We start from the raw sequence: 16,179 nt of genomic DNA, 5'->3' as shown, positions 1-16,179 counted from the left end.
TGCATCAGAAGTGCAGGTTAAACCTGTCCGTAGGTAATCTGAGACAAAGTTTTGGCCAGAGCTTTCTATCTTGTAGTAATGTTTCATGCCGTTGGCTCTGCATATTACTGAAATAGTACTGAGGAATTATTCTGGAGTACTAATATTTGTTAAGATGCATGAGTTATTTGGAGTGCAGGTACTGCAATTGGAGGGGAAAATAACCATAATTATTAGTAACTGCAGAGTAACAGATACTTTGTTCACCTCCTTGGTTAGAGAGCAGGTTAAAGAATTACTGCCTTGGGGATTTATCTCATGTGATTGTACAAGGGAGATGGTAGGTTTTGTGTATTTTTCTTTCTCTTTTTCATTTTTTCTTTTTGTCCCTTAAGTGAAAGGGAATTAAAACATAACATTTGGTCTTATTTCCAGTGATCACCATGTTCTCATTGCTTCTGAAAAGATGCCGTGATGCAAAGACAAGGCCATTAAATAGATTGATGCTTGCATGCTGAATTGAAAATTTTCCTTTGTCTGAAATGTGTACACTGAGTGAAGGCTCAGTAAAGGGGTTCAGTGTTTCTGCCTTCTGTTGTGTGATTTAAACACTGAACGGCTGTCTATTTTTTTTTTCCCCCTGTAGCTCGGACCAATGTAGGGATTCTGTTACCTCATATGTCAAAGGAGAAGCAGGGAAGCCAGAAACAAATGGAAGCCTCTCTGAATCCACAGCTGAGATGAAAACTAAATCCTATGTTCAAGAATCTTTAAACGATGTGGGAAAACACAGTGACAAAGAAGCCCTGAAAACAAAGCCCCAACTTTCAGCTGGTACTGATGAGCAAACGTTATCATCAACAGCATATCAGAAATCTTTGGAAGAGACTAGCAAGCCAACAACAGAAGGCAACAAAACATCTGTGCCTGTCAGTGTGAAGAAGATGAGCTGGAGTTCTTCAGAAGATGGCAAGCCAAGAGCAAGCATCCAAGAGGAGGAGGGAGCAGTAATGTCTGAACAGAAGGTACAGTATGTCCTGTAATTATTAACTGCTTGAGGAGCCCCTGTTGCTTAACATAATTTTTATAGGACTTGTAACATTGTGCCAGGTGTGGTTTGATCTATTTAATCTTTCTTTATGCATTTTCTATTTATTACTAAATTAAGAAAATTGGAAATTAGTGGAAATTTATGTTCTGTGGTGTAAATAGAACAAAGTGTAGTCGGGGCAGGCAGAGGAGCCAAGCAGGGCTGCATAATCCTTTTCTCAAGGGGGCCCCGAGCCTTGGGAGAGGTTAGAGCAGGTTGTGACTGCTGTCCTGCATCGCTGGGGAGCAGCCCCCCCTCCTGCCTAAGTACCACCTGTGCAGACAGTGCCAAACCGCTCGGCTGTCCTCGAGCTGCTTCCATAAAGGTGATGCCACTGTTTTCATCTCTGTGACATTGAGGTGAGCAATGTGAGGTACTCTATCTTCTTCCTTGTCCCTAACACCCCTGCATTTTTCCTTGCATTTTTCCTTTATTAAAACAAACAAACAAACAAACAAAAAACACCTCTGTTAATGTGCAGGAAAATAGATCTCGAGTAAAATCTAATCTCTTCCATATATTTTGTTCCCTGGCTTCATTCATTCCAACCCCAAGGTGCATCCAGCCAAGAGAAATCAGAAGATGTGCAAATGTATATAGCACTTTTCCAGGTGGTGGTTTGTTCTTCAAATACTGCTGAGGGGCTCTCCTTTGGTTCTACCTTGCCTGGCTTGCACGTCCTTACCTATAGTATCTCACTTTTAAGTTGGTTTCAGACAACGGAAATTTTAATAGGTTTCTCAAGGGCTTATATTTATTTCCCGGAAGTTTAACAGTAAAACTTATGCAAGGAATTGCTTATAGCCCAGTGTAGGGATTGGGGCTGGTGGGCAATCCCTAGGCTCAGTGATTGTGAAACAGGGAATTACTGATTTTCTTCTACATTTCTGTGCTGATACTGTCTTTTCTTGGGTGTAGTACAGGACGAGACTATAACTGCTGGAAATGATGCATTTTAGTAGATGCATTTGCTTCTACATGATGTGGCATTTTTTTTATTGTAGCACAATAAAAATGTCAGCTGTGGTGGGCTGCAATAAATCATTCAAGTTTAAATTACTTCATTTTAAACTATTCTTTCGATTATACAATCAAGAGCTCTTTTATTAGATAGTACCATAATCAGTCTCACCAGTTATGCAGTGTATGAATAGTATTATCTTGTTGTTAATTCGTGACATAGTTAAAGCAGCAAAGATCTTTCCTAATGTTCACTAATTACTGAATACTTAAAAAACAAAACAAAACAAAAAAAAAAAACTCAACTATGCTGCAAAGGCAGCTAAATGCAGACATCAGAGTTCCTTTATTTGGCTTTGGGGCAGACCTTGGGTTGATGATGTTATGCTCAGTTTAAACACAGGGATAAGCATAGAAGCGCACTGTAACACGTGCTGAGGGGTGTGCAGCAGTGGTGCACTCCCCCCTCTGGATTCCCATCAGTGAGAAGATAAGTTGTCAGCCACTTCTGTTTTGTCTTCACTTTTGGATCTGGATTGGTAAGAATAAGTGTGTGCATTTCATATGTGCGCTTTTTGCACTACTTTTGCTTTCTTTGTAAAGGCTGATAATCCTATCTTCCAAGTAACAAGTCTTTTTTATGGACATGGTCTTTGAATCAACTGGTGTCAGAAAACAAAGTGATTTCTAAACCTGAGTGTCTCACCTAATCTTCTTGAAGTCAGTAGTTTAATTACTCTGAGTCCAGTTCATAGTGAGATACTTCGTGTGCTGTCATGAAAAAAGAAAGAGTTTCAGTTGCAGTGTCTCTGGAAGGCATTTTTCAGAAATGAGCCATAAAGGGGTAAAGGTTTGAAAGAAGCAGATTCATTTCTGTGGAAGGAAGTGGGGAACAACAGAGAATGACTTCCTAAAGTTAGCAGTTGTTTCCCACATGGTCACAGAAAAACCTAAGAAGTAGTAAGTATTCACCTGCCTGGAGGGGCCTGAATCAGTGTTTGGCACACAGTTCTGCACCAGAAGGGAAACTTGGTCCATAGGTACTGGGCTGCCGCCTGGTGACATGGATGAAATGAATTGTTGGCTTCATCCCATGTCACGTAACTGCCCCAAAATTTAGAAAAGCAGTGCAGTGACAGTGTAGGCCATGTAATGCTCTGTCAGTGATCAAGCATCACATCCAAATGACCTTTGGAAATGAGAGGAGTGCAGCGCAGTTGTTCTGTTACCCCAAAGAGGTGATGGATGTCCTGCGCTCATGGTGACTCCCAGTGTCAGAGTTGCGGCAGGGCTAAAACACTTGAAGCTATTTATTAACCACTCTTCCTCCAAAAACCTTTGTGCCCTCTTGGGAATCTTCTTCTGCTTTCTGTTACTTGTTCAGGATAGCGTTGGGTGGGGTTTTTTTGTTTGGTTGGTTTTTATTTGTTCGTATTGATATATTTGGCTAGTGTCAGAGGACAGCAGGAGACTTTGTGTGCAGATGAGTACTGTCATCCTGCCCCAACTGCTTTTTGTCACATAGCCCTTTTTCTCCACTGCCCACCTATGCCTACGCTTACTTGACACATCATTTCTGAGAAGTGCTTCTGCTTTGGGATGTCTCGAGACAGATTCAAAAAAAAGAAACAGAGAAGCAGTTAGCAATAGCCACCGTACATGTTTTTAGAGTCACTCTTGGGATGCCGTTGAGTTATTATAGAGAAAGTTGTCCAATTTCTCTGTTCAGAAAACAGTAGTTTGAGCCTAGTCCATCAAAGCCCTCTGCCAGCCACGTGCACACACAGCTGCTCAGCCCCAGAGCCCAAGAACTCTGTGGGTTTTGCAGGGGAAAGCATCGGGGCTGTCGGAGGGCCCCGGGTTGGAGCAGACGCCAGCGTGCAGCTGCTGCACGTCCCCAGCACCAGGCTTCTGACCTGGCCTGAGCTGAGCTCTGCCAGTTCCCTTCTTAAAAAACACAGACGATTGTGCTCCACATGTCAGCTAGTACCATTTAAAAATAGTTAAATATTGAGTAGGAAAACGATTTGCATGGAGAAGGTCTTCAAAATGCTTATTTGTGGTCTTTGGTAGGTGGGCCACTGAATCTTTGTGTGACCATTGCCTTTCTTTGTAAGGGAATTCACTTCTGTACCTTGTGAATCCATGTAATTAGTCTGAATTGTTAATGTTTAGGAAGAAACAACAAGCAGTTATGACAGGCTTTTCTGGATGCAATGTTTTTAACTACTAAGATAAAGAAACGTAGGAGGTCAGATGCATTCCAAATACCATTTCCTTAGGCTTAAAAGCTGCTGCAATATTCCATACCTGGTATACTTGTCAAGCTCTATAGCATACCAAAGAACAAAGAGGCCTCCCATCGTATACTTTAGGAGCAAGACTGCAAGTTTTGTATGTAACACACAGGAAAAACGTTGTCCATGATAACCTCTGTTTTCTTCTTGTAGTTCTGATATCACGTTGTGTCTTGCAAATGTGCTGTTCAAATGTACTAAAACTGCATTTATTAGGAATGTAGTGACAGTGACAGTGAGATTCAGAGTGATTCAAGCTCAGGTGAGGAGCAGAGGATTACAACAAGAGTTTATCGACGGCGGTTTATTTTGAAGGTATTTTGTGATTCGCGTTCTTGCGGCGACATTGGCATGGATGTGGGTTTGGACTGCCGTGTGAGAATGTCAGTTCTGGCACAGTGGAGCCCCTCTGGCACTATGCTTTCCGTGCCAGTTTGTTTTTATAACCAAATGCTACGTGGCCTTTCCTTGCTTAACCCAGAGGTTTATGGTTGTCTTCTGCTGGAAAACTACTGTGCTGCATGGCACGTTGTGTCCTTCACTGTTTTGCATGCCAGCTTAAAGACTGCAGCTAGATGCAGCGTGTTGGTCTGACGCAGGGCAAAATGAATTACAGACAGATATGGCTGACACATTTTTTTTCCTTTTTTCTCTTTTCTAAAAAATATCTAAATTACAAGTTTAAAAAAAAAAAAAATGCAGGAATGTGCAAGAGTGGGATATAGGAGGGTCTGGGCCATGTAGTCTGGCTGAACGTTGTCGTCCAGAGGGCCTGGTGTGTTCTGGAAAGCCTCTCCAAAGCAGCAGGTGATCCCGATTTGAAACCTACTGCAGTTAATAAGAGGCCTTGCATCGCCTTCAGTAGGCTTTATTTAGTGTATTTATTTACAGGTGCCCTAGCATAACATACTTTATATGCTAATAATAATGGTAGAGACAGAAATAATTGCATTTGCCCTCATGTAGTTTCTTGTATGGTCACATAGTATGGTAGTGTTTGCCATGAGCATATAGCATAAGAAAATAATTCTTCATCAGAAACGATGTTAATTCTCAGTAACTTGCAGGATTTGTTAGATTCTTATTAGAAAATCATGTAGTAAAGACATGAGAAGGACAAACAGCCACTGTAGTGCTATTACAGCAATAGCTGAGTTTGCCATGGATATAATTGTTACATCAGTCACGATTAGTGACACCTGGCTATGTTGCTGTTATTTGTGTGTTTAGTGGAGAAGGGTACGTATACATGCACTGCACCTTTCTGACCACCTTCACCGTGTTTCGTCAGTGTACTGCGTTCCCATTCTGAACTAGGCAATAATTGCAAAAATGAGCTCAACAGAAGTAAGTGTTTTATCCAAGACCTCATTTTTACAGGAAGAACCTGCTGCCTTAAATGAAAGCACCTGGGCAGGTCAAGGGTATAACTATTCATCAGTAATTCCCTCTGCAGATAAGACATGACAAGAAATAGGAATGTTTCTGTTTTCAGATGGGGGCAGGTGGCCTGAGGGTGATCGCAGACCCTTGAACGCTGTAAGAGCATTGCTGGTAAGACATAAAGCATCAGTGGGCTGAAAATGGTAAATGGTAAAGGCAGTGCATGGTCAGCTTGTTTTGGGGATTTGCCATCCGATTTGTCTGAACTATTTCAGTGTCTACTGGTTGGGCATCAGGAAGTGTCAGAGTACAAAAGAGGGTGAAAGAGTTTGACAAGGGAAAAACCGTTTCGGTAGGTGTGTGTTGATCATGTATAGCTCATGAATTGATGGCATGAAATAGAGGGATCAAGCTTTGAAGTTGGAAGGGATCCGGGCCTTGAGGATTTTTTTTTGCGAATTCCTGAGAGCTGCAGTGGTTGGGTGAGCTGAAGTCCCAGAGAAGGCACGCGCTGGGTGAGGACCAGCTCCTCGGGCAGGAGGTCTCAGGATGCAGCACACAGTAATGCGGAGCAAAACTTGCAGCTTGCAGGGAAAATGTAACACCCATGTTCCTGCCATGGGACCACGAGAAGTGGTCAGGAGCCTCCAGCAGGCTCCTGCATTTGCTTGCTGGCACTGAGCACCCTCTGAGCAGCTGCACCCCACTCCAAATGTCACAGCTCAGCCAGCCTCGGTTATGCAGGGCAGTAGTGAGGGGAGAATCGGGCTGTCCCCCTACTCCTGTGTTTCCTGACACTCCCCACTAAATATATTGCTGCTATGGGATGGATGCACAGGAGGCCATGCGGGGATGTTTTCCTCCTAGCTTCTCCCCCGTGCAGCAAGCCTGTGACTCCCACTGGTGATGAAATGCCCAGCGGCTTTTTGGCAGTCATGCCTGGGCCTTGGGAGCACTTCTCCTATACTGTCATACGTTATGGAGCCAGCCCTGGAAATCTGGGTTGAGCTTGTCTTCTCTGGAATAAAGAGTATTTTGAACATCTGCAGAGCCTGGGCATGGGCTTCAGAACTCGATGGCCGTGCTGTGCCTGTGCTGTGAGCCTGCTCTGCTGCCTTGTGCCAACAGCAGCAAAGGGACACAAAGGACAGCGCACCTGGAGCCTCCACCGGGCAGAGCTGCACATGGGTCAGTGTTGTACTGCACATGGGTCAGTGTTGTACTGCAGTTAATACTGAGTCCTGCCTCCATGCTGCATTAAAAGCAACAGAGCTACTCACATAGCCTGCAGGGATGAAGTTTTTAACACCTAAATCTGGAGGATAAATTGAGTCCCGTGAAAAAGAAGAATTTGCAATGTGCCTCCACAGTTACTGTCAGGACTGAATTGCTTCATTGCCTTTGTTCTTCTTTCCCAACTTGTTTTTCATTTCAGTGCTATTCTGCATTGTTGCTAACACTATTATTTCCGTTTAACTGCTACCTCAGCCCTCTGTCCTGGCCCAAATACGTGGAAAGGCTTTTCTGTCCCCGGAGGTATTTTCCCAGCAGTCTAAGAGCTGGGGCCTGTCAAGTGCTCTCGAGCACATTCCCATGGGATTTAGCACTTCAGAGGGCTGAGACCATAAAACCAGACAAGCAAGGGCTGATGCCCATTTCCACATGTAACAGGATCATATTCTAACCTCAAGGTAATGCAGATGGTTTTGGTTTTGCTTCCTTTCCCTCTTCTGTTCGCTTGGCGGATGGATGGGACGGAGCGTTGCAAAAGAAATGGGTTTTTATGGTAGTGCAGGAATGTGAGCAATTAGCACACAAGGGAAAAATGAGTGCTGCCACAATGTGCACATTCAAAGCCTGATCCAAAGCTCCTTTTATTCACTCATGACAGAAATCAGTGTCTGATTTTTCATGCCTTTCCAAAGATTGTTAAATCTTTCATGGGTACAAATTTTTGGCAAAAGGTGTCCAGTAAGATTCTTGCCAAAAGGTTTATGGTAGAATTTTGTAATGGAAAATGAAAGAGATTTCCAAGCAGAAATTACTCAAATCCGATATTACTTTGTATCTTGTACTTCTGTTATTTCTTGCCCATTTTTATTAGAGATTTGTATCTTCCCATGCATTTTGTCCATGAAGAAGCTCCCTGTTGCTGATCGTGGAGGCTTGGTTCAGCCTGCACTGGAGGAATGGCACAGAAGGATTCTGAGCAGCAGTTAGGAACGAGCAAAATCAGCAGCTCTCATGATGTTATTACTCAGAGGAGACTTATTTACAGAGAGTGAAAATGTGGCCATCCTGTAGGTGAGACCAGTTACGGGCCTGTGCCCCACGTGCAGCACATGGAAGTGTTTCCATCCATGTGCTCAGCTGGGTGCAGCCTCCCTGCTACAGCCCTGCCAGCTCGGAGAGCTGCGGCACTGCTCTGCTCCCAAATGCCCCCACACCCGGGGAGAGAGCAGCAGGGTGGGAGCTGCCAGCTGCAGCACAATAACACACCTGGGGAGTGAAACTCAGGCTGCAGAATGCTGCAAGCAGGTCTGTCTGAGCTTGGTCCTCCTGTATCAAGCATCAGAACAATGACCCAGCTCCCAGCGTTGGGCTTGTTGGGCTGCTGTATTCGGCACCGTGTCCTTTTGGGTCTCCTTGGCTTGCCTGCTGTTCCCCCCCAATGGCTTTAGCAATACATCTGCAAACAAGCAAGTACAAACTCAGCACAGGCACAGGCGGACAGTCGTGGCATGTGATTAACAAGGTCTCTCTGAGTAGGCAGAACTCGCTAATGAAAATGACCTTAATGAAAGATGTTTGTTTCCACTGCCACAGCAGCTTGAGATCCCAAGGAGACAGAGGTGCAGCTGCTGGTTTTGCATTACAAGAATGGGATCTCGAGACTGAAAGGATTACGTCTTGCTGGTGGCTTAGACCAGAAAAGGAAGAGGTCTCATTGCTCTGTACAGCTCCTGTTCCAGTTGCAGTACTGCCCCTGGTCTTTGGAGAAGTTAAATATTTAGGATCTGTCCATCTTGCTTATTTCCGTCTGCTTTTAAATTCCTTTTTAAATTCTGGGTAACAGACATGCAGCCGCACCTTTTATCCTCTGCTGTTACAACACCAGCTATATAGGAGGAATAAAAGGGACTATTATCCCTCTAGTAACAAAACAAACATGAAAGAGAACCAGAGGTCTGACAAATCTGCAGTGAACTTTGGCACAGTACTGCAGCACCAACTGTATAACTCCCACATTTATCTGGAGGTCCCTGGGAACACCCATCATCTGCAAATAACCGGTAAGAAAATCAGTGGAGTTGGCAGGAGACTTAGAAGAAGCTGTTTTTTAGTTCTCCTGCCCTGGAGAGCAGCAGCAAGGATAGCAGCTGGTTTTGGCAGGACTACACTCCAGCGAACAGGGTGACATTAAAGCACTCTGCTTTGCAAAGCTTCCTGGCATGTTCTGGGGCTGAGGCGTGCAGAGTGCAGCTTTTGTACGGTTTAGTCCCAGGGATATAACCGAGCTTCCAGTAATCACTGTGTTAAGTTTCCTCCCTGCATTTTGAAAGCTCTTGGGATTGTGACAGTGATTTAGACTGGTCAAGGGTGAAGTGAAGCCCGCATAAGTATGATGCTGCGGAAATAATTTTATTCTTCAGCTGTGACGCAGATGCACCAGCTTTGTGTTTAAAAACAGCTTTTGTTGACAAGGTCATCTAATGTGCCATTCTAACCCAAAGCTGTTTGGAGGTCTTAAAAGCAGAACTGCCAGTGGGTAAGGCAGTTGTTTTGTTTTTTTTCTAGCAAACATCCGTCTTTATCGCTGCAGAGGATTAGAAACGCCAGTAAATCAGATCTGCCTCCTGCCAATTGTGAGACCTCCTGCAATTTGTTTAACTACCCACAAGAAAGAAAATTGTGAAAGCTGGATTTCATGCATACTGGCTGCTGAATGTTTACACCATTTATCCTTAGATCGTGCTTAAAGGAGCATATAGCTAATTAAAAAACAAGATTCACAGTACCTTTAAAACTGCATTTATCTTTCAGTATATCAGTGTGTTTTCCATTTGAAAACTGAACACAGTAATTCTCCCTAACTTGTTTTAAGGAGCAACCTGCCTGCTGCACTGCTGATAAAACTGTCTCCAAAATCAGTGTTTTCCTTTCGTCCCACTGCGGCTAGGAGGCCGTACAGGTTTCAGTTCTCAAAACCTGTACCCAGGCATAGGTGCCCCTGCCCGCAGCAGCAGGCCCTGTGCCATTTTCATTTCTGCTATCTTGCTCATGAGAAAGGAAGGAGCCAGCTCCCACTAGGGCCCTGCTCACTGACAGGCCTAAATCCTGGATACGGGGTGAAATTGGTGCTTAGGTAGGTATTTAGTTTCTTCTTTCAGGAACCCCTTGGAAAAGAGTCCTTTTGGGGCATGAATTGCCCAGTGGGCCCAGCCTGGGCTGTCCCAAAGCTTTGGCAGCGATTTGTTCTGTGGCTGCTCGCAAGGGTGCCACCCTGCCTGGGCTCGGGGCCCTCGGACCAGTGCCTGCAGTCCCAGCATGGCTCGGACAGGGGAGCCTCGCCCAAGTGGCCCTGGGCAGTGACATCCCCCTGGCTGTGGAGACCGCCGTCCCCCCGTGATGCTGCCCGAAGCATCAAAGTTTGGCGAGTTTTACAGTTTCTGTATACCCCATGAAAGTGTGAGGGAAAAAACAAACAAGTCTGAAATGGATTAATTGCTTATTAGCAAGTGGTAATTTCAGCACAGCTTTCAGTATGAAATAAACAGAAATTCTTCGCTTTTGAGTAATGACAAAACGTCGCTGGAGACGTGGTTGGCAGCAGAGCTGCACCGGGCTCTTCGGTGTAGCTTTTGCCTGATGTAATAGCTCTAAAGCAGGGAAAAAACCTTGACTATAGAAAATTGCTTGTGGACAGAAAGGAAGGTTTATTTCTTTTAGCAGTCTGAAATAACATACAAGTCTAATGTTATAATGGACACATTGAAAAAGCTGTGTTTAGAGAGAAAATAGTTACAAAAAATAAACACGGCATCACTATATCTATTCACTGTAAAGCAGTGCTGGGGGTTTATGGAGGTAACTGTAGTGTGTAGGGCACAGTAAGTATGGTGCTTCTTAGTACTTGAAAGCATTATGATGTTTTGACATGTAGTTTTAATAATATCATTTCAAATATTATTTTGCTGGTAATGTTGATATTTAGAAGTTTTATATAACAATTTTTCCACTTCCTTCCTCTAGTTGCTGTTTTTTCCGTGGTGGGTTTTTTTTTCTTTTCCCATAAGGGGAGAAGAAAAGTTTTAAGGTTTTTTGTTGTTGTTTTGTTTTGTTTTGTTTTTAAAAAAAGGTAAAATTTCTGGGGGAAAAAACAGGGGAGTTCCCTGACCATCTATCTCATCTCCAAGTGCTATGGCTCTGCTCTCAGCACAGGGAAGAGGCAAGTCATCTGCAGTCTTGACTTCTGAACATGGTTTTGTCCTTCAGATGAGGCAGAGCCTAGGTTTGTCCACTGTCTCATGAACACAGTCAGTAATGCTTCCTTCCGTATGGGCTGTGTTTATGGGTTGGAGAACACTGATTTTAGTGCAGCCAGCGTTTGTTGGGAAGCATGGAAAGCAACATGTATGAACTGGATATTATTTTATAGATGGCAAGTTTCTTTCTCAGTTTTCTGTTTTCAGAAACAAAATGCTACGTTAGATTTGTTTTATTTACACAAAATAAGCACAGATGATAGATATTTTTGGAGCATCAAATGTGGTGCTTTACTTCAGCACCCACATTTGGAAACACAACTTTTTGAGGTAAAGTTGTCAATGTTCTTCTGGAACAGAAGTTCGTGGCTGCCGGCTAGCTTTAGACTTGATTTATAATTTTAGCAACAGTTCTTGTCATAGTATTTGGTCCTAGCACAGCAGTTAGGACACTGGTTAGAGATTTATTACACTGGTCCCATAAATAGTGGGTACTGCGAGAACTGGCGGATGGAGTGCGATCTCAGTAAGTCGTGCAGCAGGCTGCTGAGACTCCTCGGCAGGCTGGCAGATGATGCTGTGCCAAAGAAGGTTTCACGTAAGATACCTTTTACTTTTTCCAGTTTTGCAAATGCTGAGTAGTCTTGTCTTCTGTGTGCGGTTAAGATCTTGCATTTAGCAAGCAGAGCCATCTTTAAAATCCCAATTTTTCCCCACCTTATTTGGTGTTAGAACATGTTTCTGTGTGTACTGGGCATTGAGAAGCTGTGAAAAACCTCCTGCTAATGGATGCTGTTCAGAGATGTTATCTTCATGAATTTGTGCCTCCATCTCGTAGGACTCAGGCTAACAGAAAGATTAATTGTTGCCCAAAGAGCATCATGTCATGAATTAGCTGATAAATGTGCCAGAGGCTCACTACATGTTTTAAGGACATGCTTTGTGGAATAAATACGCAGGTATTGGCATGCTAAATCAGAAAGGCTTCCACGTTATTTGTGTGACATAAACCAATCTGTTACATAAAGTTGAAGCTAGCATGTGCTTGTTGCTTGGATTGGTGTGGAAATATGTGTGGGTTTGGCAGATTATAGGTTATGTTGCTAATCTTATAACACGTTCTTTAGGGTGAGGAAGCAAAAAACATTCCTGGTGAATCTGTAACAGAGGAGCAGTTTACCGACGAAGAAGGCAACGTCATCACAAGAAAAGTAATCATGGCTTATATCGCTGCTCTGAGTCTTTGCATTCAAGTAACTTCTTTTAACATACTTTCTCCCCTTAGAATCTAGGAAAAAAAAATCGATACTTGTCATGTATTGCTTCCTACAGATCACCCGGAAGGTAGTAAGACGTGTTGTTATCCCACATGAGAGGAAAGTTGGTGAAATGGTAATGACACGGGGACTGCCAGGAAATAACAGTAAACACAGAGGGTTGTGGTGACTGCTAGAAAGCGCTGCTAAAGGGCTGGAGGTTTGCATTTAACAAGAAGCCTTGGCAAAGTGCAGTGCTTGCAGTTCTTGACAAGTCGTGCATTGGGACAAAGGGACAGGGATTTATCTTCGTGGTGTTTCATGGAAAGGGATCTTTCAAGGAGGCCTCACAGAGCTCTGTGGTGTGCAGAACACCTTCCCCGTGAAAGCAGTATGGTCTGCTCATGTAAAACAGGCAGCAGGTGTAAAATGTAGGGTTTGGGCCTGTTCTGTTTCATCAGTGTCTGTGAGTAAGGTTAAGCCCTTGCAGAATTTGTACCTGACACCCACAGGTGTGCTGTGTTGCTTTTTCAGCAGCCCAAAGGAGTAAACCCCAGCTCGGTCCCTACCAGCCTCTCACTCACATGTGCAATAACCCTGGAACCTGGGGCTTTGCAGGATTCAGGGTGATGTGAACATACGTATGTAATGGTATCATATATTAGCACATATCAAGCTGGAGTTTTGTCCTTCTGTGCCCCGTTTCAGTGCCTGCAAAAGGAACAGAGGGCTGCGAGGCTGCAGGAACACCCCATCCCTCTTCCAGGGTGCCCTGCGGGTGAGGTTGGGCTGTGCCTCAAGCTGCTCTCCATCCCACGTACCCTGTGGTCCCTGGCACGCAGGCTGCCTGAAAGCCTCAGAGGGAACAGGCAGCACCTTTGGAGACAAACTGCTGCAAACGTGCCCTGCTCCTAGCATGTGGCCAGGGCTCTTGTCTCCAGTAAAACTGGCACTGGGGTTAATGGGTTTTTGTCTGAGTGAAAACAGAATTAAGGACTCAGAAAGAAGCAAACATGAAAAATACTCTTCTTTTTTTTCTGCTGGTGAAGAGAAAAATGAGGTAGGGAGCACAGAAATAGAAAAGAATCAAACATATTTCAATCCCTTCTTTCTTAGCCCTTTATCAGAGAAAATAGAAATTCTGCTCAGCAAAGGAGAATTTTGCTGCACCAGATTAGATTACTGAAAAACTACAAATAGTTACAAATACATCAATGCAGATGAGCCAAGGGGTAAATTCTGCCGATAACCACACACAAACAGATGCATTCTCTGATGTGAATGAGGCTCGTGATTGCCGGAGTGTTTATTTTTAGATGATTATTGAGCTATTTTTAATGAGTACAGATGAACTTCATTTTGGGGTTTGCTGTTTTAAAGACACCAAAACCTGCACTGCTTGTCACTGTTACTGGTTTTACTTCTGCTCTGCTTTGGTGATGGTTTTTTGCCGCTTTCTTCCTCTTCCCTTTACTCCATTACTAACCTGCTCACTTTAAAGCACAGACTTCATGAAACATCACAACAGCAGCCACGGCCTATGCTCTTAGAAATGTCCACCGGCCTTGGCTGGCCTAGGAGACCGGTTGGAAAGTGATTGTCCTTGAAGGTGGTGATGAATCCAGCTGGAGTTGATGGCAGGGGCTCTTCTGAAGGCTGTGTGCTCCAGCCCAGATGCTCTTTCCCAAATTGTAGACCTGTATTTTCTGCTTGAAGATGATATTTCAGGCCTGTGCTTTTGCAGCTCAGCAGAGTGGATAAATAGATTGTGTGTATCTTTGAGATGAAGTGTTAATGTGATTTAACTGCTTTTTACTTATCCTGTTACAGCAAAATATGGAGCCTGTTTTGGAAGCAGGTTTTTAATTACAAACATTCTCCACAGGCTATGTTAAACGTTCATATTTTCCTTTAAAGCAGGGTGAAGCTTACAAGGTTAAGACAAAGAAAGAAGTCAGACATGTGGAGAAGAAAAGTTACTCATGAAAGTTGAAAGCCAGCCACTGAACGGTGAGTTTGATCAATTTTCTTCTCTTGTAAAGCTTTTGCTAGCACAGCACTATGTAGAGAAGGGGCTAGCACCTAAGCAGTGCAGTGGCTTGCTTTCTGCTACCTTGGCATCACTTTCAAGCTGCAAAGCTGAATAGGTGGTCCTCGGTCCTGAACGAAGAAAATGACCTTGAGTTCATGCATAGAAGCTGAGCTTTATCTCTTGGAACGTAAAGCAAAGCAAAACGGAGCCATGTGTAAGATTTGGGGAGTTTCACAAAGCACAGAGTTCGTAATCCACAGTGCTCTCTACTCCTAAAAGTGGACTTAGGCATGACTAGTGAAAGAGCTGCACACCAGTAAATGTACTGAAAGACTTCTTCCACAGTTGGACATGTGATCTGCAGGCAGTTATGCAAGTGAGTGTCCTTGGAAGAGCCAGTAAGTGTCTAAATATTTGCCAACAAATAATCCTTACCAAATGTTTCTTGTAAAATTTATTGATCCAACTTCAGTGATTGTAGGAGAAGAGCAGCTGACAGTATGAGGGCTCCCCCAAACTAAATCCAAATGCCACTGGCCGACGCAGACTCACAGAACAGCAGAGGTTGGCAGGGTCCTCTAGAGATCATCTGGTTCAAGCAGGAAAAAGCAGAGCAGGTTGTCCAGGATCACATCCAGGTGGGTTTTGAATATCTCTGGAGAAGGAGACTCCACAGCCTCTCTGGACAACCTGTTTCAGTGCTCTGTCACTCTCGCAGTGCAGTCTTACCTCACAATCGGGTGGAACGTAGCTTGCACTTGCTCTGTAACGGTGTGCTGGAACTGTCATCACACAGTGTATTTACCTGGTGTCTTTTTTCCACTCGGAATTTTTCTTAGCTTTGGTGGCTTTTAGGAAACAGGCGGAGGAGGATTTGGGGAAATGGGAGTTTGTTTTATCATTTTCCTATACATCTGGTATGGGGATTGATTGATTTTAGGGTTAAAGAACAGAATAAACAGGGCCTGTAAAACATAACAAATAGCGATGTGGAAGTAAAGAACAGAGTATCCTTAGTCCCTTCCAAGTGTAATATGCCCCCCTACAGCCACCTGGCCATGCTGGCTTTCTGAGCATGTGAATAATGCTGCTCGAGACCACAGGGACTCGATGTGTGGGATCTTGCAGAGAGCTTTATGGGATCGAGCCCTCCAGAGCAAGCACCGTAAAGTGACTGGCTTGCTTTCAGTGTGCTTTCAGCAACTCCTAGCACCTACTGGGTCAGTCAAGCACAACCACTGAATTCCTGCTTTTACTGAGAGCCTTCCCACATGTGCTAATAGAATAATACCACTTCACATGGTTTGCTGCTGAATATACTCATAAAATATTTAACGTTTTGAAAGGACAGGCCTTTCTCCTTCATGGAGCTCGGGGATACCAGAGGAAAGCAAGCCAAAGGGACAGCATTGCTTGTATGAAATTGTGTCCCAACTTAGTTCCCATGCTTCTCTTTTGAAATCTGGAGTTTTCCTTTCCACCGGAGTGCTATCTACATGCTTAAAGCTAAGATGAGATCTGTTGGGCAGTTACCTCTGTGCACCCAGAGCCACTGTGGATCCTCAGGGGGAAACCAATGGAAATGTGTGAATTCGAAGGCACCGAAGGCAGGATGGGCATTGAACTCCTTAAGTGCTGCAGATGAAGAGCCTGCAAGTGTGATGCAGCACATATTTGGAATAAGGGAGGGCAGATA

General features: G+C 44.1%; 1 protein-coding gene across 13 annotated transcripts in view; it reads left to right on the top strand.

Moving 5' to 3' along the window:
• ANK3 (ankyrin 3) overlaps positions 1-16,179 on the top strand; it is a 351,417-nt gene that overhangs the window by 332,250 nt on the left and 2,988 nt on the right. For 9 of the 13 annotated variants that reach the window (XM_084526169.1, XM_084526174.1, XM_084526175.1 and 6 more), the window contains 5 exons: positions 626-1,004; positions 4,543-4,641; positions 12,323-12,406; positions 12,528-12,587; positions 14,369-14,461. In XM_084526169.1, the coding sequence (XP_084382295.1) occupies positions 626-1,004; positions 4,543-4,641; positions 12,323-12,406; positions 12,528-12,587; positions 14,369-14,437 (691 nt within the window). In that variant the 3' untranslated portion in view covers positions 14,438-14,461. The remainder of the gene's footprint in view (positions 1-625; positions 1,005-4,542; positions 4,642-12,322; positions 12,407-12,527; positions 12,588-14,368; positions 14,462-16,179) is intronic. The other 4 variants (XM_084526173.1, XM_084526170.1, XM_084526171.1 and 1 more) reach the window with 1 other exon arrangement.

This window comes from Aythya ferina (assembly GCF_964211825.1).
Source record: "Aythya ferina genome assembly, chromosome: 7".
NCBI lineage: Eukaryota > Metazoa > Chordata > Aves > Anseriformes > Anatidae > Aythya > Aythya ferina.
This window is presented reverse-complemented; position numbering and strand designations above follow the sequence as displayed.